General features: G+C 40.0%; 1 protein-coding gene across 15 annotated transcripts in view; it reads left to right on the top strand.

Annotated features, from left to right (window-relative positions):
- The window catches only part of NCKAP5 (NCK associated protein 5), a 986,396-nt gene that overhangs the window by 760,815 nt on the left and 197,941 nt on the right, over positions 1-27,640 (top strand). For all 15 annotated transcript variants that reach the window (XM_074399885.1, XM_074399884.1, XM_074399883.1 and 12 more), the window contains one exon: positions 19,616-19,684. In XM_074399885.1, coding sequence (XP_074255986.1) covers positions 19,616-19,684 — 69 coding nt within the window. The remainder of the gene's footprint in view (positions 1-19,615; positions 19,685-27,640) is intronic.

The raw sequence follows: 27,640 nt of genomic DNA, 5'->3' as shown, positions 1-27,640 counted from the left end.
ATTCCCTTAAGCCAAAGCCTAATCCAGAGCAAGGTACTAACTCTTTTCAATTCTGTGAAGACTGAGAGAGGTTAGGAAGTTGCAGAAGGAAAATCTGAAGCTAGTGGAGGTTAGTTCATGAGGTTTAAGGAAAGAAGGCATCACTGTAACATAAAAGTACAAGGTGAAACAACTACTTCTTCATGTAAAGATGTAAATCTGCTGCAAGTTATTTTGAAGATCTAGCTTAAATAATGGATGAAAGTGACTACACTTAACAACAGACTTTTGATGGCAATGAAACAAGCTTATATTGAAAGAAGAGGCCATCTAGGATGTTCATAGCTAGAAAGGAGAAGTCAATGTCTAGCATCAAAGCTTTAAAGGACAGGCTGACTCTTGTTAGGCACAAATGCAGCTGGTGACTTTATGCTGAAGCCAATGCTCATATACCATTCAAAAAATCATATGGCCCTTAACAATTATGCTAAATATACTCCGCCTATCCTCTGTAAATGGAACAGCCAAGTCTGGATGACAACATATCTGTTTCCAGCATCGTTCACTGAATATTTTATTAATAAGTCTACTTTTGAGAGTCTACTCCTCAGAGGAAAAAAAAAATACTCCTTTCAAAATATTACTACACATAAACTATGTACCTTGCCATCCAAGAACTCTGAAGTATGTGGGATAGATGTGCAAAAAGATTAAATTTGTTTTCATGCCTGCTAACGTAACATCTGTTCTGCAGCTCATGGATCAACAAGAAATTTTGACTTTCAAGTCTTATTATTTAAGAAGTAGTGACATTTTATAAGGCTGTCTCTGGCAGAGAGAGTGATTCCTCTGATGGCTCTGGGGAAAATAAATTGAAAACAATTCTAGGTACCATTAAGAACATTTGTGATTCATGAAAAAGGTCAAAATATAAACATTAACAGGGATTTGGGAGAAGTTGATTCCAACCCCAATGGATAACTTTCAAGGGGTCAAGCCTTTAGTGGAGGAAGTAATTACAGATGTGGTAGAAATGGCAAGAGAACTAGAAGTAGATAAGCTTGAGGATGTGACTGAATTGCTGCAACCTGGTTTTACTTGAACAGATGAGATGCTTCTTATGGATGAGCAAAGAAAGTCATTTCTTGAGATGAAATCTACTTTTGGTGAATATGCTGTGAACATTGTTGAAATGGCAGCAAAAATTTTAGAATATTACATAAACTTCATTGATAAAGGTTTGGCAGGTTTTAAGACTGACTTCAATTCTGGAAGAAGTTCCACTGCAGGTAAAATGTTAACAAACAGCATTGCTTGCTACAGAGAAATGATTTGTGAAAGGAAGTCAACTGATGCAGCAAACTTTATTGTTGTCTTATTTTAAGGAATTGCCATAGCCACCCCAACCTTAAGTAGCTACCACCCTGACCAGTCAGCAGTCATCAACATGGAAGCAAGACCCTGTACCAGCAAAAAGATTCCAGCTGAATCTTATCTGAAACAGATAATCATTAGCATTTTTTAGCGATGCACTATTTTTAAATTAAGGTGTGTACATTATTTTCTGGACATAATGCTATTGCATACTTAATATACTATAGTGTAGTATAAACATAACTTTTAAATGCACTGGGAAACCAAAAAATTTATGTGGTTCGCTTGATTCTGACATTTGCTTTATTGTGGTGATCTGGAATCCGTGATCAAACCCATGATGTCTCTCTGCAAGGTATGTCTATGTATAGTGGGTAGAGGCCAGGGATGCTGCCAAACATTCTACAGTTTACAGGATAACCCCTCAAAATAAAGAACTATCTGACCTAAGATGTCAATAGTGCTGAGGTAGAGAAACTCTGATTCGTATGTATATACAGGTGTGTTAAATACACTCAAGTACTGCATACACGCTCTATCATTGTAGAGAGGGTTTCTTTGTATATAATTTGTTCTAACAAGATCAACAAGACATTGTTTTCCCAGCCATCTGTTGAGACATAGAAATAAGCTTTGCTGTTTCCAGCCTGACATTTCATCCGTGTTTGTCTTAATGAGACTTCATTCTGGCTTTGTTATGCTTCTCTCTGCTCAACAGATTGCATCAAAGGCTGGTTTAGAAAATAGGGCCAGCCAGGCTCTGAGGGTTCTAGTGGAAGTTTGCTGGCCCTCTCATAGAATCAAAGAAAGGAATAAGTGAGCACCATATATTTCAGAATTTTATAAAATGGATTATTCTACTGTGAAGACGGTTAAAGTTTTATATTCTCTCACCTCTTAAGAAACTAGGATTCTATGATTATTTATCTTTGGATAATTACTATATCAATTCATACAGTCTAGGATTTTATGGCTGCAAAAGACTTTGGAGATGGTATTGTCTAATAAGATTATGTGGGGGAAAAAATAAAGCTAAGAGAAGTTCAGTGTCTTGATCAATGTCAGATAGTAATTAAATGCAAGAACTTGAAACCATGTGTTCTTCACCGTTGTCTCTGCCACATCATGCTGCTGGAAATTGTTTCTAAATGTGCCAGACTACAACTAAAAAGCCAGGTCTCTTGATATCACATTCTTTTTATACTTAAAATATCTCTATGAGACATCATCTAGGTATAAAATACCTCCTTGGTAGCATCACTAGAGAAGTACACAATATGAACAATGATTCAATATTATCTTGGTAAAATGATACGTAATTCAAACAGAAAAATCTTTTAATAAAATTGGTGGCTGACAGCTTCTCAGCCTACATGTCTATTATTGCACCTGAGCTGAGCTGTAAGCTGAGGTGTTTATTCTTCTTTTATCCAGCCCTCGATAAGAAATTACATTTCAGTTCCCCTCAACCCTTATCACCTCAGGGTCCTAACTGCTTAGAAATATCTACCAACTCCTACCACTCACTTACACAAAGCAACGGAGGAAATTTTAAAAGCTAGAGCGAGAGGAATTAGGGTGATGTATAAATGTGTTAACGTTCGTTTTTCCCCGATTTTCAAAGCAAACCACACTGCTTGCCAGTTCTTTACAGAGAAACCAAACATCATCCGCCCCTTCTAGCTCTCAAACTTGCACACAGGGAATGTGTTTCTAGAATGGGATCCATTTTCTCATAATTTCTTTATAGCAAAACAATTGAAAGTTCCAAATGCTGAGAAGTTTACTGTATTGTTTTAGAGTGCTTCTGATTCAGTTAGGTCCATGTGACCTAAGGAAAGCCACTCGACCTCTCTGAGCCTCAGATTGCACATCTGTAAAATGGGGATAGCAACAGATGTCTCCTTTGTAGTGTTGCTGGAAGCATAAAGTCTGTTGAGGGCTGAGCATGGAGTGAAGCTCCGAAAGTAATCATCAGCACCTGTTGACTGTCATTGTCATCATCATCATCGTCATCATCATTTTCTGTAGCTTCCATGTTCTTCTCTGTCACAGCCACAGCAGTGGCTCTGGCCCTGGCTTCTGTCTTCAACTAGACCTACATTTCCAGCTCCTGGCTAGATGTCTTCCAGATGTTGCTCTCATGCTACATATATACAAAACTGAACTAAGAATTGTTTCTGCAAAGACTGATGATTTTGAGAACTGCCACAAATCAAGGGTAACTTGTCTCTTATGGCCAGATCTTACCGAGACTTTTTAAGCAAAGTAAGGAGGTTTCAGGACTCCAGATCACAAAAGCAACTCAAAGGGTGTCCCAAGTCCTTATGTTACCTCTCAGCTGGTGGCAGTGCCCAAGTTACATTCCACTTAGACATTGCTTTACCCCTGCTGCACTCTGTCCTCCTGTCCATGCAGACAGCAGAAGGCTGCGAGCCTCCCAGTGCTCCTGAGACTCTGCTGCTCACCCATACTAGAAGCAGACACAAGAGGGGTGCAGGGCGGAGGGCAGCACTCTGTTGCCCCGCTACTGTCCCTCTGCACCACCAGCTGCAAGGGCAGGGGTCCTGAGTGGGAAGGCCAGAGATCATGCTTGATAATCAAATTAAATGATTAATATAATCTCCCTAAAGCTTAATCCTGTTTTTCTTTTGGTTTCTGAAGCAAGGGGACAGTATTCATCCCTGAGAGAACAGGGAAAGGTAGAGTGGGCAGTCAGCATCCCTGAACAAAAGAATTTCATACAAACATGCAAACAATGGAAAGAAAGGGGAGAGAGGTAGCTGTAACTGCTGGCATACCTTACTTAATAACCAGAGTCACACATTCATTGCAATGTTTTCTTCCCCGTAGGAAAGTGGGGAAAAATCATTCCATGGCAAAGCAGTAGATTTTTTTCTAAAAATCTCCCATCGTACTTTATCTCACTTTGTTACCCACATCTATTAAAAACCTTATCACCCTGGTGGAAACCCAGAATATAAAACTCATTGTCATCTTTGGCTCTCCTTCTCATCTAGGTACTGGTGAGGAGCTGATGAATATCTTCTGAATTCTTTCTCCAATGCAGGTCTGCCTCGCTTGGTGCTGTTGTTTTATTTCAGGGGTAGGTTGTCCTTGACAGGAATGCTACAATAACATGTTTTTTTAATCTCCCCATCTTCCCCTTCCATCGCTCTTCGTTGCTGGTACCAGGATTCCTTCCTTGGTCCTGTCCCTTTGCCTTGGCACCTGGCTGCATCCACCTCACTATCTTCCCTCACTCATCTCATGAGCTGTCCACCTGCTGGACCTGTTGTAGTGCCAGTGGGTTGTCCAAGTACACCAGGGCCCTTCCACAATTTTCCTTCAGGCCCTCTCCTAGGGCTCTGTTACTTGTTAGAGAGAGAGAGAGAGAGAGAGAGAGAGAGAGAGAGAGAGAGTGTGTGTGTGTGTGAAATATGTTTACAGAAGACTGCATATTTATATACACAAAAATGTATACTTACAATTAAAAATAATAAAGCAAAAAATTGAATACCTGCCACCAGGTCCACATATGGAACATTGCTAGCATCCTAGCATGAATCCCCCAGGGGCTCTTGTCTTCTCACAATTTCCTTTCTCCCCAGTGGAGATAATGATGAGTCCGACTTCTGTAATAACAATTTTCTTGCTTTTTGAAAAAATATGGTTTACCTCCTATGTATGTATCCCTAAACAATATAATTTAATTTTTTTCAGTTTTTGAACTTTGTATGTAGAATCATGTTGGAAGATCGTGTGTGTGTGTGTGTGTGTGCGTGTGTGTGTATGTGTGTGCATGTGTGTTTTTGAATATATGCTGTGCCTCTTTCATTCCATGTTACCATTGCCAGCTTCATTCAACATGTAGTTCTCTTTCACTGTTTTTTATTTCTACATAGTATCCCCATTATATAAATGTATTAATACAAATTATTCATTATACCATCAATCTTAGTTTAGATTATTTCTCTCTGAGGGCTGGAAAACAAAGCTGCTATGAACCCATGTATATAGCCATCTTGGTGTATGTGTTTGGGGGTACCTACGGGGCTTATACCTAGCAATGACATTGCTATGTCAAAAGCTATGAGCATCCTCTCTATCAGCAAGTTGAGCCAAAATATCCTAAAATAGGTGTAGTAATTTATACTCCCACCAGTAGTACATGAGGGGGCCGCCATACAAGATTTTTTTATTTGCACCAGTTGGGTGGGTGTGTAATGGTATCTTTGTAGTTTAAAATTGCTTTATAAGTGGCTTCCTTATTTGGATGAAATGATTCTTAGAACAACTATGTTTGTGCTTTTTTTTTTTTCCTGGGCTTTTTTTTCCCATTTTTGTATATGTCAGAGGTCAAGGATTCCTATTTCTGGAGAAAGTCTCAGCCTTTTTCCTCACCTGAATTACCTGCTTCTTGGTAGAGAGGATGCAAACACTCTGGTATTGCAGGCATTTATCAGGCTATTGTCATTTATATATTTTTCTTCGAAGTACTGTATTAAGTCCTTAGGAAGGATTAAGACTGTGTATATGAATAAAATATCTCCGTAACACAAAGGATTTATATTGACAAACAGTCTCTCATTTTCTTCATCTATAAAATGGAGCTGATCCTATCTTCCTCATAGAGTTTGGGGACCTTCACTTAAATGAGGTAACAAGGTCAATATATTAATTGACATTCTTTTCTGAAAATCAATCAATGAGTTTCGTATAGTTCAAATTCCGAAATACCTGGTGGCTAAGGCCACAAATATTCTCTACTCAACAGAGTGATCAGATTGTTTTACATTTTTTAGCTTTGTGAAATTTCTCTGTGAGGCTTCTAAAACCAAAAAATTCACTCTAGTCCACCCTCGCTTGAAAGCCATAGATTTGTATCTCCGAAACCACACCTGGTGGTGGGGGATGGAATATGTTTTAAGATTTAAAGGTTGTTTTTACAAAGAAATTTTAGAGTCCCCGAATTTTCTGCTTCTACCATAATTGGAAAACATGTATTACATCTTGAGCTTGAATATGTAATATTGAGTTGATAAAATGTAATGATGAGTTGATTAATGGGCACCTGGAAGTGGAAGTAAGAAGGTGAGAGAGACATAGGAGAAAGGATGGGAGAGGAAGACTGTGGATTAAAGGAACCAGGGCCTGAAGCGAATCCATATGTGAGCCTGTTTAAAATGTCCAGTCCAGAGGACCCAGGACACGTTTCTCTTGGCCAAAATCTCTCCTTCAACAGGGACAATTTTTGCCTCGGCTGACACCACCACCCGCTGTATTAAAGCCTGTGAGTGGCTGAGGTTTCAGACAGGAGCTGTTCTACAAAGGACTGAAGGAAACTGCCATTCACCGAACCACGCAAAGGGCCAGGCTGCAAGCCCGTTACATTCTGCCCTCATCATCTCGTGCAACCCCAAATAGTGACAGACATTTATTTTTACTTCCATTTCAAATATAAGGAAATTTAAAAAGCCTGCCATCACTTCCCATCAGATTATCTTACTCTCCTCCTAAGAAGATAGATCTTCTTAACAGTCCTCCTGCCTTCCCACTCCAGGCATGGATTTCTTTTCTGTATATCCCCCTGGGCAAGGAAATTACCGAGCTGACTTCTCAGTTTGTATCACAAAAGCATTATCATTTATTATTTCCCAGATGTAATGCAGCATCAAATAATGGTTTTCCAAATCATACACATTTTTTTCTGTTCTACTCACACATATGCATATGCTTACACAGAGACACACTGATCTATGCCCTTAGGCCATTTTCTCCCAATGGGAGTCACTGATTAGGAGAGAGAGGCAGACTCACAAACAAAACAAGAGAAGGAAAAGTACGAAATTGTATGGTGACCACCCCCAATTCCAGAGACGCAGCAAGAGACTTCTGAACACTTCCACAGTAATGACAGCATGGGGGAAGGAGTTGACACCCAACCTTACCCTGAAGTTGATCCATCTTGAACACTCTCAAAGTGCCATTCCCGGTTCAGCAGCAGCAGCAGCACCTGCAAACTTGCTAGAGATGTCAATTCTTGGACCCTACCATAGGTACCCTGAATCCAAACACGTGGGTGCTCCCGCAAGTCTGTGATCTCACAACCCCCCAAGTGATTCTAGTGTACACTCAGGTTTCCAAGCCACTGGCCTAACGCCCCACCCAAACATTTAAATTCTGAAAGTACACAGAGGTTTCATTATGAAGTGTTTTCTATTCAACTCTTCAAAAATGAAACTGTGGACAGGTTCTGCATCACATGCTCTCATGGCGAAGCTCCTCAACCTTTTTGAAACAAAGACTTCATTTTTATGTAATTTATATCCCTCGTGTCTTGCACGGGTCCCAAACCTAATGAGTTGAGTGGGAAAACAAGGACATTGTGAGGATGCATTCATGCATGTATGGGCACACATGTTTGTTCCTGTGTGGGTGGTCAAAGCTTAATATATTTATTGACACTTTCTAGGATGATGACATTTGCGTCTAAGATGCCCAGCAGCCCTAGACATTGCCTGGGTCTGGATACTATAAAAGCTCTCAGATACAATCAGCGGGGAACACCATTTAGCCAGCTGTGCTCCACACATGGCCACCACGGCAGCCAGGTGTGATAAGATGAGTGACTCAGAAACCCCATAAGTTTGAATTATAATCATAGAGGGAAGGAGATTCAATATCCAGCTCCAGTTCTTGGTGTTCCTTGTACTCAGGAAGTTCTTGGTGTTCCTTCATATCATTCTAACAGATGAAAAGGCACTCATCTGACTGCCACACTTAGCCACTCCTCTGGGGCTTTTTCCTTAGGATGTTTTTAAATAACTTTCAAAACAGAACACACTGCAAGGTAATTAGGAACTTTTGGGGGACCTGTATATTTTGCTTGGAAGGCTGAACCTGAAGTTCTTTGGCCCCCAGACTAAAGTTGTTGGGATGGCCCGGAGTCGCGAAGTGTGTTATTTAAGTAGAGTGGCGCAGGACCCTGACCCAGGCTGGCCATCGTGAAGAAGCGCATTTTTGAAAAAAATTCCAAAGAGAAAAATAAAGCACAGAAGCACCTTTTCTCACCTATGGGGCCAGGCCATGTATTGAATTGGTATTTTAGAGAAATACCTTTTCTGATCTTATTTTGACTTGCTTATCTGCCTTTGCTGAATTGAAGCGGTTTCAGCAAGCTTGAAAGATGTCACTCTGGAAAAGACCAGCTTTTGCCATGGGAAAACCACAGGGAGGCAGCCTTTTTTAACTCCTGTGAGTTGGTCGTTTTCTTCTCTTTCTCTCTCTTTTTCCCTTCAGAGGATATCTTCTTTCCACCTTCTTTGCTCCACACCACTCAACCCTGTTCAGTTTCTCCTTGTTTCATTTGCACATGATCGGTTTGTTCTTTTTTTCCCACTGTTGAGTCCAGTATTTTCTCTGCGGTGGGTATTGGATAGTGTCTGACATTATTTGCTTTTGTAATAATTTGACAATAGTCACACCCAGGATTCTAGCCTGCTTGAATAATTTACTTTTTGAATACAAGGCAGATGTCATTTTCTTGGTATTTTGTTCAAAGTTGTGCTATTTTTATTTAGTCCAACATGGACTTTTGTTATTGTTTTGAATGCCTGTTGAGTAGGCTGATTCAAAGGTCACATCTTTCCTACCTCAACCAAAGTTTGTTGATTTGTTTGTTGTTGTTGTTGTTCTGACTCTATTGCATTATACTTTTCAGTGTTAGAAATCAGCTTGTTTCTTCTATTGGACTGTATTTTTCTTTATGGTGGCCCCTCTACTGTTTATGCATCTTTGTATACCCCGTAGCATAGCTCCTACAGGTACAGCAAAAGAAAAATAATTGAATGTACACATAAAAGAATAGATGTTACACCTTGTTTCCTAAATATAACTTTTTCACTTATTTATTGCTGTGTAACTAACTATCTCAAAACTTTGAGGCTTAAATAACAGTTTATTTTTTCTCACAATTGTGTGGGTCAGAAATTTGGGGAGGTCACCCCTGGATAGTTCATTTCCAGTCTGTGTGGCTTCTCAGTGTCCCCTGGCCTATCTCTCTCTGCAAGGCATTTCATCCTCCAGGGCCTGTCTGCATAGCTGGGGCTTTACACCACCTCAAAACCTTCAGACTGCCTACATGGTAGCTCCTATAAGAAGTGTTCTGAAAGGCCAGGTAGAAGCTGAAATGCTCATGGTATAACCTTGGAAGTCCCAAAGATGTCACTTCAGCCACCTTTCATTGGTCAATCAAGTCAGTAAGGCCAGCCTAGATTCAAGGAGATAAGTCACAAAGCATTTGTAACCATCTTTAATCTACCATGACCCCAATACTAGTAATAAGTGCAGTTAATATTTATAAGTGAGGGGCAAAACCTTGGTCTCCTCTACTATTCAATATAACAAAGTACAAGCTTTAAATATTTTGTCAGTTGTCAAAATGTGTCAGATGGTGTATATTCATCTTTTTTTTGAAAATATACACACCAAGCCTGGTGCAGTGGCTCACTCCTATAATCCTAGCACTTTGGGAGGATGAAGTCAGCAGATCACTTGAGGTCAGGAGTTTGAAACCAGCCTGACTAACATGGTGAAATCCCATCTCTACCAAAAATAACAAAATTTAGCTGGGTGTGGTGGCACGTATCTGTAGTCCCAGGCTGAGGTGGAAGAAATCACTTGAACCCAGGAGGTGGAGGTTGCAGGGAGCTAAGATCATACCATTGCTGTCAGTCTGGGTGACAGAGACCCTGTCTCAAAAAAAAAAAAAAAAAAAGAAAGAAAGAAAGAAAAGTAAGAAAAAGAAAATATAGACACCATAAAAATAAATCAAATTCATATTGATGCTTGCAAAGAGTAAAAGTTGATTATCACTAGTTTAATTTCTCATTTGTCTATAAGATAACATTTTTTAAAAGATACATCAGTATATATCCACATGTGTGTATGACCACCATTGAGATGACATGGGTAAAAGTACATATACCATGCCAACAAACTCACTGATGCTAAGCGAATCTGAATATCAAACTGCGTTTTCATTTTCATCCATAACTATAATTAAAATACACTAATTTACATCTCCTTTGAAAAGAGGCATATAAAGCATGATCCCTATCTCAAAGGGCATAGAGTCTAACTGAGAAGACTAATAATACTCATGAAACTACTAACCTCAATTGAAGGCATTATAACAAAGTGCTAAAATGTGTGACCCTACTTATGATAAGGTTTAAAGTAGCAAATGTAGGAAGACTAGTAGAATTTAAATTACTATTTATGCTTTGGGAGGCTGAGGCAGGAGGATCACCTGAGGCCGGGAGCTCAAGACCAGGCTAAACAACATAGCAATACCTTGTCTCTACAAAAATTAGCAAGGTGTGTTGGTACATGCCTGCAGTCTCAACTACTCAGGAGGCTGAGGCAGGAGGATCACTTGAGCCCAGGAGTTTGAGGATGCAGTAAGCTACGATCACATCACTGCACTCCAGCCTGAGTGACAGAGCAAGACCTTGTTTCTAAAAAGGTATATATTAGACTGATGCAAACATAATTTCATTTTTTGTTGTTAAAAGTAATGGCCAAAACTACAATTATATTCGCACCAACATAGATGGATGGGTAGATGGATGGATGGATGGATGGATGGATAGAGTCAGATAGATTAGATAGATAGAATAAAAGTTGCTATGGATGGATGGATGGATAGATAGATGATAGGGAGATAAAAATAACAGTTGCTGTTTTGTAGCCACCACAGTTGTAATTGTTTTAGTCAAAAAAAAAAATCAATAGATGTAAGAGGAGTGAACCAAAGAACAGATATTTGCATATTTGCAATCTCAAAGACTCTGAATATTGACATATTTTGAAGTACCTTGCCACAAGATACTTATTGCTCATAAGAGGAAATAAATAATTTTGAAATGGGGAAATGTCACAGATACCACCTTCACCAGGTGATCAAGTTTAATATAGAAATTGAGTATCCTTTATTCAAAATGCTTAGGACCAGAAGTGCTTCAAATTTCTGATTTTTTTTCAGATTTTGAAATGCTTACATTATATATTTACCCAGTCAGCATTCCTAATCTGAAAATACAAAATCTAAAAGTCTCCAGTGTATTTTTCTTTATTCATGTTGGCTCTGTTTTAGAACATTTCAGATTTTCAGATTAGGGATACTCCACCTGTAGTAATGGGATAAATTGGTATGCTGGGCCTCCTGATACAATGCACCAAGAAGGACACAAAGTCATTGCCGTGATATTCTTGCCGTAATACTAAAATCTGTGAAGAAACATCAAACAAATTCAAATTGAAGGATATTCTACAAAATAACTGGCCTGTACTTTTAAAAAGTATCAAGGTGATGAAAGACAACACCTCAGAAACTGTTCCATATAAGAGGAGACTAAAGAGAAATGATGTAGCTCTGGGAACCTGGATTGGATCCTGGACTAGATAGGGACACTTGAGGGACAACTGGTAAAATTTGAACAAGGCCTGCCTGTAGAGCAGATTAGGTTATTGCATCAGTGTTAATTTCCTGAATGTGATAACTACACAGTGATTATATAGAAAATTTATTTTTAGAAAGTACATGCCAAAGTATTAACAGGTAAAAGGGTGTTGCACTGTGTCTACATCTTACTCTCAAATGTTTTTAAAAAATCATCTCCAGGTATAGATAGCTATTAAATGATAAACAAATGTGGTAAAAAGTTAACCTTTGGGGAGTCTGTTGAATGATGTGGGGGAATTCTTTGCAACATTTTGCTATATTTTTTTACCTTCAAAAATTTTTTTTAAATTTAAATGTGTCCTCATTTAAGTATTTTAAGTCCAGATTTGAGCCAGACCACGAAAACTGAGTGGGGTTTAGAAAGGCCAATGGAAGAATAAGCATATTCCATGCTAAAGCAGCAAAAGCAAAGGCACAGCCCGGGAGGGAGCATGGGAGCTTTAGAAGCTGAGCCTGGCTCTTGAGGTGGTGTGCCCTGTGGAGAAGCAGATTTATAAGGTCATGAAAGTGAGTGGAGACAGAGTATAAGAGGTGAAAAGCCTGCAGCTGAGCTGTTATGTTATACAGAGGACAGATTTTTGTGTAGAAGTAGTCTACCTTTGGTCTATGGAAAAGGATCTATTAAACAAATTTGTGGTATACAAAGATTTTAAACATAACACATACTTATAGAATTAATGTAGAACAGTGGTCTTAGAAACATAGATTGTTCAATTATTGGTAAGCTCTGGCCAGCCTATCTATTCACTAAGCAGGACCTCTAAGAAACACAGTTCCTTTTACGTAACAATTCAAATCCCTTTTCCACAGTAAACCAAACCAATATAGATTTGCTCTGTGATGCTCTTTGATTTTATAAGGACATTTAAGGATTTTTAGAGATTAAACCACAAACATGTTTAGACCGCTATAATTTGGAGCCATGGGGAAACCACGCTGAGCAGGAAATCTTCTAAGTCACGGGCTAAGTCTAGCAAAAGTTTTCTATTGTTGTGGAAGACAAAGCTGAATGCAACGATCCACTGTTCCATTTACTTGAATGCTCTAATTGCATCCTCTGGGCTTATTGACTTTAATAACATACTTATTTAGAGTAGAAAAAGACCTGTGTTGTAATTTCTGTAATTCTTAGTAATGACACCTGCATTTTCTCTTCCCTTTCTCTCTCTGCTTATCCGTTCCCATTCCTGCTGTATAAATATTCACTGTTTCTTTAAATCACATTTAATTAAGAGGGGTTTTTTTTCCTGTTTTATTTTTCTCCCCCTCTGTTGCCATAAGTTGGTAGCAGGTTAATCCTGAATCTCTAATAAATGCAAATGGATTAAAGAAAATCATCAGTTCAAGATTATTTTAACTTCACTGGCATAATTGTTAATATCTTTTTTTGTCCCATGGGATATGTAGGATTACATCAATTAAATTGGTCTCTGTAACTGAACACAGTAACCATAAATGTGACTATTGTGCTTTCACCAGCACCCTTTAGGTATTTAATTTGCTTGGCGGTAATAGATTGTCAGAGCAGTAAACGTGAGGCAAGTAATGTAAACGGTATAATGACGGTAATTATCTGAATGGATCGATTGCAGTGTTATTGCAATGTGATATTGCGGGTAGGAGTGAGATACAGACATCCCATATAAATTCCTATTTTCAGCTTTATTTCCGTACACATTTTTTCCAAGACATTTAAAGTGAAAACAGTGTAAAGTGGCATTTGCAGTTCTCTCCTTTGTCTCTTCCCATTATCCTTTGTGCTGTTGCCTTACTAAAATCAGCAGACCCCACAAAAGGTAAATTTCTCCAAAGAAATAATGGCTTTGTGGAACTGGAATTCTAGCATTTTCCTCCATGATTCATGGTATCCAAATATTTGAACTGGAAGTTGCTTTGTAGATTGGCTAGTTAGTTCTCTTTGTTTATTAACTAAGGAATTGTAAACCCAGCTAATGGCGAGTGACTTGCTAAAAGTTACCCAGCATGGCGTTGCCTAGTAAGACTGCAACAGAATGGAACTGGAACCTGAGCCTGCCCTTCCTTTTGGGCTGGAAGAGGAACTGCGGGATTCCATCTCAGCTGCAGAGATGGAAAATCTTCCATGGAACTGGCCAAAAGCAATCCCTGAAGGAATCAGCAAAGTCAGTTTAGTTTGGCAAAGAATGAAGAGAAGAAACAGTCTAGGAATAACCAATAACTGTATTTAAAAAGATCCAACAGACGATCAGCCTGAGCACAGAAGGACTGGGCTGTGTGACAGATGTCTGTCCATTATGAGACCTGAAAGAACATGGCAGGATCCCACCCGAGGGACTGGAGTGTTCGCAGGTTTTTTAAACGGGGATTCAGCCCCAAAGGAACAAGTTCAAAGCCAAGGATCAAGACTGTAACCTGAAGAAGAAACAGTGTTTGAGGAGTTCTGGATCTTGAACTGTGACTGTTGAAATGATCTGACCTTGAACAAAATGGCAAGTCACTCTCAAACAGACTTTTCCCAGGAGTTTTCCTCAATTCGTGTGCCGTATCCTCATTCAATCACTTCTCCTAAATTTTATTATTGATTAAAGTAACAAACCAGCCTACGTTTGAAACTTTTCATGCATCTGCCAAAGAAAACATCCATATCACCAGGAAACACAATTAAAACCACACATAACCCATGCCTTCTGCATTATCATTGACAGAGAACACTTGAATTTCAAATTACTATAAGTAGAAAAATAAATACCAGATAGCCATGTCACTCCTGCTGCCAGCCTGTGTGCCCAGGGAGATGGAAAGCAGAGGGCACCAAGGAAAGCACGCCTTGAATGTGAAAGCCCAAGGCCAGCACTGCACACAGATGGACATGTGGCAGGTTCAGTGGGCTGCTGGGCAGAGCTGGAAAGTGAGCAGACCCAGGTGGCTGTCTCAGAGAGGCAGCCTGCCGGGTGAGAAGGAGGTAAAGGGGAAAGAGGAGATGTGGTTGTGAGGGGGAAAACGAAGAGAGGGAGTTTCAAAGCAATTTATTTTGCTGCAGAAGCAAAAGAATATAAGACCAACCAGCCATTATCCATTAAGGAGGCCAAACCAAGGGTAGGGGCAAAGTTGTAAGAAGCCTGTGTGAACATGATATGCCCTGGCAAAGTAGAAGGAATGCAACTGATAAAATGATAGGAAAAAGGAGAGAAAGGAAGCAAGGTGATTGTTGGATATGTAATAGGAGGGAGTCAAAGGACATGGGGTGTGTGTGTGTGTGTGTGTGTGTATGTGTATGTGTTTGTGTATTTTGGTGTGTATGTGTGTATTTTGGGGTGTGTATGCGTGTGTGTGTGTATTTTGGTGTGTATGTGTGTATTTTGGGGGCGTGTGTATTTTGGGCGTGTGTGTGTGTGTGTGTGTGTGTGTGTGTATTTGAGTTAGGATCTCATTTTGTCACCCAGGCTGGAGTACAGTGGTACAATCACAGCTCACTGTAGCCTTGACCTCCCTGGGCTCAAGCAACCCTCCCAACTCAGCCTCCTGAGATGCTGGGACTGTAAGCATGTACCACCACACCTGGCTAATTTTTATTTTATATTTTGTAGAGACGGAGATCTCATCATGTTACTCAGGGTGGTCTCGAACTCCTGGGCTCAAGGGATCCTCCCACCTTGTCCTCCCTTAGTGCTGAGATTATAGGTGTGAGCTATCGCACCCACCCAAAGGACGTGAATTTAATAGTAACAAAGGAAGACAAAAAAGGGGTAATGATACTATTAATCTTCAAGAGGCAGACAGGAACGGGGCAGGAGAGGGAGGAACACTACACTCAATACCTACCCTTTAATATAGTTTTAACTTTTGGAATCCTGTTAATGTTTTATGTATTCTAAAAAACAAAATGTAATTAAGAAGAGAGGAAATTAAATTTGAATACTATCAGCAACAAATGAACCGAACTGAATTTCAAATGAATAATAGAACCACACTAAAAGGGAGGGAGGGGAAGAACCAACTTAGTAACTCTTGGACACAGCATTTTCACTGTATACTTTTCTTCTAAAGAAACACACACATCTGAACTTTTCCTAGCACTGGGTTAGGTAGGTACCAGTTTTGTACACAGGGTAAGATTGAACAAAGGAGTTAAAATATTGCTGAGAGCCTGAGTTCTAACTGTACAAAAAGGAAGATGCTAATAAGAAAAGAAGGCAAGAAAGAATTTTGTGGGGCTTGCGGTGAGGTGGGGCAGTGAGCCTGTACCGGTGGGAGTGGGGAGAAATCCTTCCACTGAAAGAGACTGGTCGCAGTGACTCCTTGGTAGCAACTGATACAGGTTAACACCCAGATCTTAGTTTCCAAATATCATTCCCCAACTAAAAAGAAATAGAATTCCTTGGAGAAATGCCTGATTTCAGGGATGAAGCAAGGAAAATGCAAGATGGCCCTGGAACATCTCCTTTTGCAGAAAAAGGAAATATTTAAGAAATGATGGGTACATGTCAAAAGGATACAGCCACCAGCTTACAGGGTCTTGCCTGCCCAAAGCTGGAGTGATTTGAACATCAAAATTAAAAATAGTAGTAGTAACGTATAACCCTTTGAGTAATATCAGAATCAATGTTTGCACATTAATAAATAGGAAAAGCACTAACTTATAGAAGAGAATATCAACTCATAAATGTAGATAGAAACATGGAGTTAGAAATCACCATTTGCGACCAAGTTAATCAATGATTTGTTTGAAAATTATTGATGGTTGCTAAAATAGGTAGGTGAAAGTTTGATGAGCAATAGGATATTTTCATACCCTCAAAGTTTCTCCCCCAAAATTACTTATTAATCACAAATGGGAAGCCAGTAACTTCACAGTGGGGAGGTTTGGCAGACACTACATTAACCAAGTGATGAAAGTTACAATGTCCAGCAGCGGGTCCCATGGATGTCATGCAGCTGCTATATGCACTGAGAAGAGCCCAGCATTGCCTGTGCGCTGTTTCCACCAACTGTGTACGAGGGAGCTCCAGAGAAGCCCAAACTAAGGGATATTCAACAACATAACTGGCCTCTACTCAGAAAGGGGTGAAAAAAAGAAAGAAAGGCAATGAAGAAGAGGAAATAAGAGAAAAAAGAAGGAAAGAAGAAAATAAAAAACATTAAAAACAAACAAACAATTCCAGGCCAGGCGCAGTGGCTCACACCTGTAATCCTAGCACTTTGGGAGGCCAAGGTGGGCAGATGGCCTGAGGTCTGCAGTTTAAGACCAGCCTGGCCAACATGATGAAACTCCATCTCTACTGAAAATACAAAACTGAGTCGGACATGGTGGCAGTAGCCTGTAATCCTAGCTACTCGGGACACTGAGGCAGGAGAATCGCTTGAACCCGGGAGGTGGAGGTCACAGTGAGCCGAGATCATGCCATTGCACTCCAGCTGGGCAACAAGAGTGAGACTCCATATCATAAATCTGGAACTATTCCAAACTAAAGGGTGCGTGATGAACGGCAATGACAATCAAATGCAGAGCATGATCACAGATAGGATTGTATACTGTAAAAAATGCTATCAAGGACATTATTGGGCTAACTGGTGAAATTGGAAGAACTGTAGATCAGATTATGGTACTGTATTAATTTATATTTCCTATGGTATTTCTTGAAATTAATGACTATACTGTGATTGTCAAGACAAGGCCTTTGTTATTAGGAAATACACATGGAAGTATTTAGGGATAAAGGAAACCATGTCTGTAGCTTACTTTCCAGGTACAGAAAAGAAAGGGAAAGGAATTGATATAGCAGATGTGGCAAACGTTAACAATCTTTGAATCTTAGGAAAGGGTTTTTGGGAGTTCTTTATACTATTTTTGCTTTTTGATACATAATATCTTACGTATTTATGGGACACATGATATTTTGTTTCAAGTATAGAATGTATAATGATCGTGTCAGGGTATTTGAGACATCCATCAGCCTGAGTATCATTTCTCTTCTCTTCTCCTCTCTCTCTCTCTCTCTCTCTTCTTTTTTTTTTTTTTTCCTGAGACAGAGTCTCATTCACTTTATCTTCCTGCTTAGAGTGCAGTGGCATTATCTATGCTCACTGTATCCTCTGCCTCCCGGATTCAAGTGATTCTCTTACCTCAGCCTCCCAAATAACTGGGATTACAGGTGTGCACCATCATGCCCAGCTAATTTTTGTATTTTTAGTAGAAATGGGGTTTCACCATGTTGGCCAGGCTGGTCTCAAACTCCTGACCTCTAGTGATCCACCTGTCTCTGCCCCCAAAGGGTGGGATGACAGAAGTGAGCCACCATGCCCAGCCTGTCATTTCTTTGTGTTAGTAACAGTTCATGTTCTCTCTTCTAGCTACTTTGAAATATTTAATACATTGTTGTTAACTACAGTCACCCTACTCTGCTGTTCAAAAAATAGAACTTATACCTTTTTCTTAACTATGTATTTTAGCTAACTGTAAATCTTATCTGTAACCATTGACTAAGCTCTTTTCATCTCCTCTCTCACTTACCCCATCCCAGCTTCTAGTATCTATCATTTTACTGTCTACCTTTATGACATCCATATTTTTAGCTCCCACATATGAGTGAGAACATGCAATATTTGTCTTTGTGTGCATGTGTTATTTCACTTAACATGACTTCCGCTCCATCCATGTTGCTGCAAATGACATTATTTCATTCTTTTTTATGGCCAAATAGTATTTCGTTGTATATGCAAACCATAATGCATTCATCCATTGATATAAATTTGAAATTATTTCCAAATAAAAAGTTTAGAAAAACAGATGGAATAAAATGATGAAGTTAAAATGTTGAACTTTGTGCCACCTAAAAATCATACTGTAATTTTCAAAATGCTGATTTGGATCACCATAATGCTACTTCTAAATGTCAAGGAGGGTTTAAGAGAAGGGACAGGTAGAGTCAAGATTGCTTATGGGCTAAGAGTGGGTGGTCATTGTCACAGCCCTGGAAAGGGTTCACTGGCACAGTTGAAGATTCAGACAGGAACCCACAGTGGCTGCAGTGGAAGCAGGTCACGCAACATGGAGGGCAGTTCTGATACCATCATTTCATGCTCCTTCTAAAACCTAGTAAGCTTACACTGATTACTTTTCTTTCCCCTTACTATTCCACATGGTAACATAGTAACCATATTCAACCTTCACATACCCACATGACTCTAAGGAGTGAGAAAGCAGTAATTTTACAAGAGTATGGGGAAGGGGAGGCTTAAGTATAGTTCAAGTCTTGCATTTCTCATTATCTTATGTCCACAAGTCATTGACTAACAATGAAAATAACATATTTAGTTTGCATTTGAAATTATGCTTCCATGACTCTATGTGAGACTCTTTTCTGTGGCCTAAACAAATATTAGGCTGTGAGTCTCTGACAGGTCTTAATGAAGTGGATTAAGGCATTTCTCACATTTACATTTTCATAGAATGGAATAAACGTTCTAATCTTTTTATGGAACACTCTCACATCAAGGCACAATTTGATTTTCTACCTGTTTGAAATATCAAGTTTTGTATTTCTTTAAGTTGTCGTGTATTTTAGTGAGCAAGTTGGTAAGACAGAAGTCATCCCTGAGATATTTATAATAGTACTTAGAGTGAACTTGTCAAAGGTACTTCTAAAAGATTGTCTTGGGTCCTGAGGAGATATATTTAGTAACTGCATTGAATAAGTTGTCACCTAACACAACATTTCATTGATTTATTTGTGTTATTTTTGTATCTTACTGCAGGCAGAGAATTCAGCGTTGGCTTTGGAGAATGAAAATCAAAGGGAACAATATGAACGATGTCTTGATGAGGTAAGGGGGAAAGAGAGGCTTCTAATCCCAGGCTGGACTAGATATGATTCCCTTAATCTGATCTCAATATGTGTGCATGTTACCAGTCTCCAGAGAAGCCCAAACTAAAGGGTATTCAATGACATAACTGGCTTAATGAAGTAGAATAAGGCATTTCTCACATTTACATCAGCATTTTCTCCTCTAAAGAAATGTAATGAACATGTAGCCATTGAAAAGGAAGGGTGTGTGTGTGTGTGTGTGTGTGTGTGTCTGTGTGTCTGTGTGTGTGTGTCTGCCTCCTTCCCTCCCTAATTCCTTATGCAGGCATCTATATATTTCTTTTGGTTATTGTTTCATACTCTTGGGCCACAGTACACTGTTTGATAAATTTTTTCTGTTCAATAAGTAGGATTCCTTCCAATGAATGAGAAAAACCACATCAGGGCCTGCTGAATCTCCAATTGGATACCATTTCTGAAAAAGCAAATCTTTGATAGAGTGGGTGGGGATGATGTTCACAGTTGGTAGGCAGAGGGAAAAAATCAGTAGATTCAGAACAAGACAAGAAGAGAAAGAGAAGTGAGGAAGAAAATTGGAGCAGAATCAAAGACAGGTCTATACGCATGAGTAAACTGGATAAATAGTATGTGATGATAATGAAGAGATGATGGCAAAGATGGTGGGCATTTGAGAGTTTCTGAGAGGCAAGGGGAAAACTGACATGCACTCAGAGCCCTTGTCCTCCTCTACTGTCGCCTCACACCATCAGGGCCCACACCTACCACCAATGCACCCTGTCTCTTCCTGCTAGGATTGGCCCTTCGCTCCCTGACACGTTCTCACCTAGGACCTGTCAGTGACTGGAGTTGGTATTTAAATGAGATCACTTCTTTAGTCATCTGTCTAGCACCTTCAAACTTTACTGTGTTCTAGGTGATTCAGTTTGAGATTTGTTACAGTGTACCTGATGCAGATTTTAGAAAGAAAAGAAAAACTGCATTTATCAGTGCGGATTGCCATTATGTCTTCAGTCTTTTTCTCCCTACCATCCATGAGGGAAACCTCTTCTAACAAATTCCTCTTGATATTTCTTACCCTCTCTATCCCACTCCCCTTCCATGTACTGTCCCAGAAGTCAGTGGGGTGATCTATAAGGAACACATGCCCAACTCCCAGCAGTGATGCCATGTAAATAACTCTTGTTCCCTTCAAACTGGAAGCAGTCTCTCTCCTCTGAGATCCAGTAGTCCTCTGCGTCTGCCACACCAGTGGTTTTAAATATATGATCCCGGCTGGGCACGGTGGCTGACGCCTTTAATCCCAGAACTTTGGGAGGCCGAGGCGGGCAGATCATGAGGTCAGAAATTCAAGACCAGCCTGGCCAACATAGTGAAACCCCATCTCTACTAAAAATACAAAAAATTAGCCAGACATGGTGGCATGTGCCTGTAATCCCAGCTACTCGGGAGACTGAGGCAGGAGAACCGCTTGAGCCTGAGAGGCAGAGGTTACAGGGAGCTGAGATTGTGCCACAGAACTCCAGCTCAGGCGACAGTGTGAGACTTGGTCTCAAAAAAAAAACAAAAAACAAAAAACAAAAAAAGGGATCCCTGGACCAGCAGCATCACCCTCTCCTGGGGCCTTGCTAGGAATGCAGATTCTCAGGCCCCTCCCCAGACCTACAGAATCAGAGACTCTGGGGTGGGGCTCAGCAATCTATGTGTCAACAAGCTCTCTCAATGATTCTGGTACCTTTGACAGTTGGAGACACTGTCATCATCACACCACTTTGTATTGGTTACTTATGTGGTTGAAGAACTCCAAAAATGTCCACAGAAAAGTATTTGTTTAATATTAGATATATTAATTGCTTAATATTCCCAACCACATACAAGCAAAATGATATTTGCAAGTCTCTGCCCTATCAGGTCCTTAAAAGACTAGAATAATCTTGACAGTGCACCAAGTTAAAAGAAACACTGAAGTTCGTTGACTCTGACATGGCTCAGAGTCTAGTGAGGCCAGTTCAGCAGCCCTCCCTTCTCCCCAGGCTCTTGGTCCAGTCAAAGTTTAGGGCAAGAAAGACCAAAGTGATCCAAGACTGTTTAAAGGGACACACAGTACCTTTGGGTCATATGTACTGATCAGCAAAGTTTCACTTTATCCTCCTGCATAGGAATTTCTGCTGAGACTTTATCTGTACTTAGAAGTCAGATTTATGTGACTCATGCCACAGACACTTTGTCCCAATTCCCCCACGGGTCAACCCTTCCAGTCAATCAAAAAACTCACATTTCTTTATGGAAACTCATAGTTTGTTTTCTGTGTATTTCCCATGCTTGCATGCAGTAGGTTTCATCAGAATTTGTGGGAGAAAATGTCAGTTATTATCTACAAAATCATTTCATATAAAGTTTCCACTGAAGGCAGACTTTTTAGAGGGAGTGTTCCTGTGTTCTTAGTTGCGAAAAATAACCATTGCCAAAGAGGTGATTTGCAGGAAAGGACTCCCTCTAAGCAATACGCATGTTTTGTATTCATCAATACTGACCCCTGATTACACAAGCAGGTTGTTTTATAACTAATTGCATGAGGGTAGACAATTCATTTCACACATTGTAAGAAAACACTCTCAATGGGGTGGTTGAATTAATAATAATGCCAACTGGAAATTCTTTTCAAATGGCTTTTTATACTAATTAAACAAACTAACAAGTAAGGCCTCATGTACTTTTTTTTCTTGCTAGTGGCTTTCGTCAAATGTACACCCGTGGATAAAATCTAAATTTAAAATGTTCTTCAGACAGGCACAGTGGCTTATACCTGTAACCACTTTGGGAGGTTGAGGCAGGAGGATTACTAGAGCCCAGAAGTTGAAGACCAGCCTGGGCAACACAGGGAGACTCTGTATCTACAAAAAAAAAAAATTAAATTGAAAAACCTAGGCGAGTGTGGTGGCATGTGTGTGTGGAAGCAGCTACTTAGGAGGCTAAGGTAGGAGGATCACTTGGGCCCAGGAGGTCGAGGCTGAAGTGAGCCATGATCCTGCCACTGCATTCCAACCTGGGTGACAGAGTGAAACGCCATCTCAAATACATAAATAAAATGTTCCTCAATCCTTTTTGTACTGATTGTTACTTTCTTGGAAGTGAGGAACATATTGAGGATTTGGGGAAAACACTTGAGAATCTGTGTTTCAATAAAATAGCACATTTATTCAGAAGGTAACAGACTCACATCCCTAGACACACACACACACACACACACACACACACACACACACACACACACACCCTGGCTTGCTAGGCATGCACATACACAAGTGCAGACACCCACAAATGTATATATAAATAGGTGTGCATCCATACACTTCATCATCACTGCTACTGCTCCCAATCTCATCTCCCTGCCTTGCAATACAAAGGGAAAACCAAGGATTAATCTTACTTTTCCTTGGGAGTTTGGAGGTTTGCAAGTTTAAATTAAGTTTCTTAGTCTAGCTATTTGACAGGCACTTACTGGCAAGCAATGACTTGCTATTTATTCACAGTATTGCCTTGGCCAGTTTCTTTCATACCTACTATTCCCATGTAAAGACGTAAAATGACACATTTAAAACCACTGCACTGCCCTTTGATGGATTCACTTGTATCCTACAAACCTTGACTGGGTGTCAGCCTCACCCGGGCTCTGAGAGCTCACGGCACTCCCAGCCTGGCAGGAGAAGTACAAGGGATGGACAGTCACAGAGTAGGGAAGTGAGAGAAAGTCACAGAGCAATTGGGCTGCGCTGAGGGCTTTGGAAACAGAATGCAGTCACCAGAGGGCAGGAGGAGCAGCGGGTAGGTGAGCAGAGGAGGGGGCAGAAATGGAAAGGGTATTTTCAGCAGTAGGAGATGCAGCAGGTAAGGTTTCAGATCCAGAACAGCAGGTGCTTCTCATCCTGACCTGCTTGGTGGACTTACCTGGAGACCTTTAAAAATACTGCTGGCTGTGTCACACCTCAGAAATTCCCATCTGACTCTGCTCTGGGGTGAAGGCTGGGCTTTCTGTTTTTTTAAAGCACCACAGGAGATTATAATATTCATTTGGGGTTAAGAACCACCACAATCAGATTATCCAAATGCTGTGCTCTAGAGAGCATTTTCAGAAATTTTCAGTAGGAGGATGAAAGCTCCCTTCACCAAGTTTAGATATGGTAATAGAAGAGCACAGACCCATGTGGAAGTTTTGAATTACTTCTGATTCCACAACAATGTCTGAGATAATTTAAAGCTACAAGCAATAAAATAAAATAAAATAAAAAAAATAAAATATAAAATAAAATATATCCCAGTGTTTCTCAAAGTGTGTTCCTGAGAGCCCTTTGCATCAGAAAGATGTGTGGTGGTTGCTAAGATTGCATATCCTTAGACCTCATTCAGACCTTCTCAATCAGTATGCAGGGACAGGAAATTGGCGATTTTCACAAACATTCCAGGAGGAACTTCTGCACACAGAGTTGGAGAAACTGCCTCTTCCTCTTCAGTCAGAGCTAGGCCCTTACACTTAGTGATGATGGAGTTGAGTTGTTTTCTAACCTCTACACTTCAGAGTACAAGGACGTTTAAAAACTAGACCTTTGGATGTAGTTCAGAAATAGAGAAAAAAAAAAAGAATTTTAAGTAAGAGTAGAAGTAGGTTGTTGAGACTGTTTCTCACCTGTCTCTCTGATCCACGTGCTACATGCTTGGACTGTAGAATCATTCCCAGGACATTCTCAGGCATATCCCACAGCTGGGCCCTACATTATCTTTAAAATCAAGGTCTTGATAGACGGAAATGGAAGGCACTCTCGCTTGTCGCTCTCATTTGTTCAAATGTTTCATATCTCATTTGCCCCAGATTCTAACGGCCTGGAGGCAGTCTCTGCATTCATTTCCTCATTATTTCTACAGGACCCAGCAGCTTCCTGGCCCACAGTAGGAGCCTAATGCTTATTTGTTGAATGACTAAATGAATGAATGGAGAGTATCAGCCAGAAATTAATTTCCAAATTAGTGTTTCCCCAAATCCCACATACATATTTAGACTAATTTCTTCAGTTATCTCTTCAGAGATGAGCACTCATTTATTATGCACTAACCCAAATGATAATCCAAAGATTGATGAGCTGAAAAAAAATAGCAGACCCACTTCAAAGGCTCTGACTTGAATTAGAAGAGAACTTTATGGGCTTTGGATTAGGAAGACTAGGGTTCACTATTCACCCTTTTTCAGTGTTCTACGGGGCTGTGTATTTACCTCTTTGAGTATCTTACTTTCTTTTTTGTATCTTACATGATTGTTTTACAAAGTAAATGAATAATACAGATGCTTCGTGACTTACACTTATACATGTATATTATGTGGATACACACACACACAACACATGCACATACCCCTCATGCCTTTACAAATAAAATCCCTGATTCTTAAAACATTTTTTTCTTAACTGCTCACCTGGACATGCATTGATTCTTCCAAAGTTCGACTGGCCTGATTTACATTTAGGGTAACTGCTTTATATGAAGTCCTATCCTAGGTGGTTTCTGATTATGTCTGTCATCTCATGCTTTTTTCACAGTTTTAAAGGTAGGCAGCTTCCCTATTTTGTGACTGAAAAAAGTCAGGTTGCTCTCCCATCCCTTGCGCATGTTAATGTATAGTTATCATAAACACTGTTTCAACCCAAGTCCATATTCTTCATGCTTTCTCCTAGCTGCCTCAGTGCAATCAACCAAGCTCAGAAGCCTCTCCAAACCACATTTTCAAAAACACCTGCTTTTTCTGATGAGATTTTTCAGGGACCTTGCTGACGCAACAGTGGCTTTGCATGGGGAAATAGCTCTGGAAGGTCTGAAAGCAAGCCCAATAGCCAGGGAAGGACTGTCAAAGCATAGAGCCATTTGAGATCCTCACTCACCATCCCCATGTACCTGAAGCTTCTCTACCCTCCCCTCCAGCCCTTGGCTATCTGAGAATTGGCTCCCTTTCTGAGTAAGCTCCTTAGTGTGGCTTCTTATTCAGCTTCAGGGACTGTTTTGCAATAAAATAACAAATAACTCCACAGTGCCAGCTTTTCCTCCCTCTGCTTACCCACTTCCAGGAGAGTACATGGAAGAATCACAACCCCTGGAAGTTGTTCAGGGACAAAGAACAAAGTTTTGTATGGGTCAAAGATCAGCTATGTGTTAGAGGAGCTCGGTTGTCTGAGAGGATTCTTACTGAGAAGGAAACACACCAGATGTGCTCAGGCACTCTCCTTGGCATTCCCGTCTCACCTGCTGCCCTGCTTCATCTCCTAGGAGCAAAGGGAAGTGGCCTCCAGGGAAAGCCTAAGGGAGGCTATACTACAAGCTAGTGGCTTAAGGATTGCCAGCTTTACTCTTCCAGTGTGGATCAAGTCCCTTGCAGCCTAGCCCAGCTGCTGCCCTTTCCCTGGAGAGGAAAGCTGGCAGATGACATTGGAAGTGATGTTCTCACTAGCTGGCCCTATGGGTGTGTGATTATTTGCAACCCAAATGCTTAGGACGTAATGCTAGGTTGAGGGCAAGGGTGCATTCCAGATATTATCTTCTGAGTCTAGTAGAGGTTGCAGGCACAAGCTCCAAGCAGCTGTCCTATTTATGCATCAGAGAAGTTAGCTATTAAAAGCAGTAACAAAACCTAGGACACGATGTCATTTTAGCCAGTATGGAGGAAAGCATCTGTATAATCTGCCTGCTCTTTTTCAAAGAACCAGTGAGTCCTTCTGGGTAATATAACCTCATGTCAGTAGGTAAAAGAAATAAGGTGTTCATGTATCTTTGTTCAGTTTTCAAGAGGAGCAAACAATTTTCCAAAGTACATGCCAGAAGGAACTGTGTTAGATATAGAGTCTCTAGGCCTATAGGGCAACTGCTTAGATTGCGAGATATAACATATTTCCTCCTGTGGGCTGTTAGAGTTAGGATATTAGTCCGTGTCTCCTGTTAAATCACAGATAGAGCTATTTTATGTGACCACTGTTACCAGAATGGTTTCAGTGAGAGACCAGTTGGGAGAAAGAAAAGAAAATATTGATATTGGGCAGTTTTATGAGAATGTAAATCAAATCCAAAGTTTGAGATCCAAAAGAAGTAAGTTATTTATGGCATAAATTAACTTTGGTACCTTGTTCCTGATTCAACCTGCTTGAATAGTTCAGTTCTTCTGTATCGTTTTCTCTTATTTGCCAACAGCAACAAAAAAGATGATACATAGTTTGATTTCTCAGTTACTTACGAATTGGAATGAATGCTATAAAAATGACTTTCACTCTTATACTGTTGGTCAATTTGTGTGGGTTGAATAACATTTATTACTATTGTGATCACGTACAAATAAAGTGATAAAGGGACAACACTCCATCAGTTAATGAAAGTATGGTTTATTGTGGACTACAGGAATTCTTGGGTACACTTCTGTAACTTGCGCTTCTCTCAAAAAAATACCTAAGAACATGTTTTCTTTAAAACCATAGTTTCATTAAAGAGCCTTTCTTGTTTATTCAATGTCTCAATGAAACTTTAAAAAAACTTCAACAATCCTTCCTGTGCATATAATTTAACTAATCAATTACAGATCATCTGATTTTAGTCATTTGCTGCTTGTGGTATGAATGTCTTCTAACCAAAAGTTGGTAACAGCTTGTGTTTTAATTTTCTATGAGACTTACTGGTAGCCAGCTTTCGTAAAGGATGTACTGTTTGTCAATATTTGAGTCAAAAAACAATTAAGCTCCGTGGAAACATTCTTACTGTAATCTGTTCCACTATACTAGAGAGAGGAAGAGGCACAAATAGTTGAGCATCATCACCAAAAATAATGCGTTACCAAGAGAAAAATAACACGAAAGTGTCCCTCAGTCTCCGGTTGAATGTGAGAATTACCGTGATGATTAGGTGTTTGTCACACTGGGTTATAATCATGTTT

This window comes from Saimiri boliviensis, chromosome 5 (genome assembly GCF_048565385.1).
Source record: "Saimiri boliviensis isolate mSaiBol1 chromosome 5, mSaiBol1.pri, whole genome shotgun sequence".
In the NCBI taxonomy this organism is placed as follows: Eukaryota; Metazoa; Chordata; class Mammalia; order Primates; family Cebidae; genus Saimiri; species Saimiri boliviensis.
Note: the sequence above shows the minus strand (reverse complement) of the source record. Positions and strands in the feature narration are given on the sequence as shown.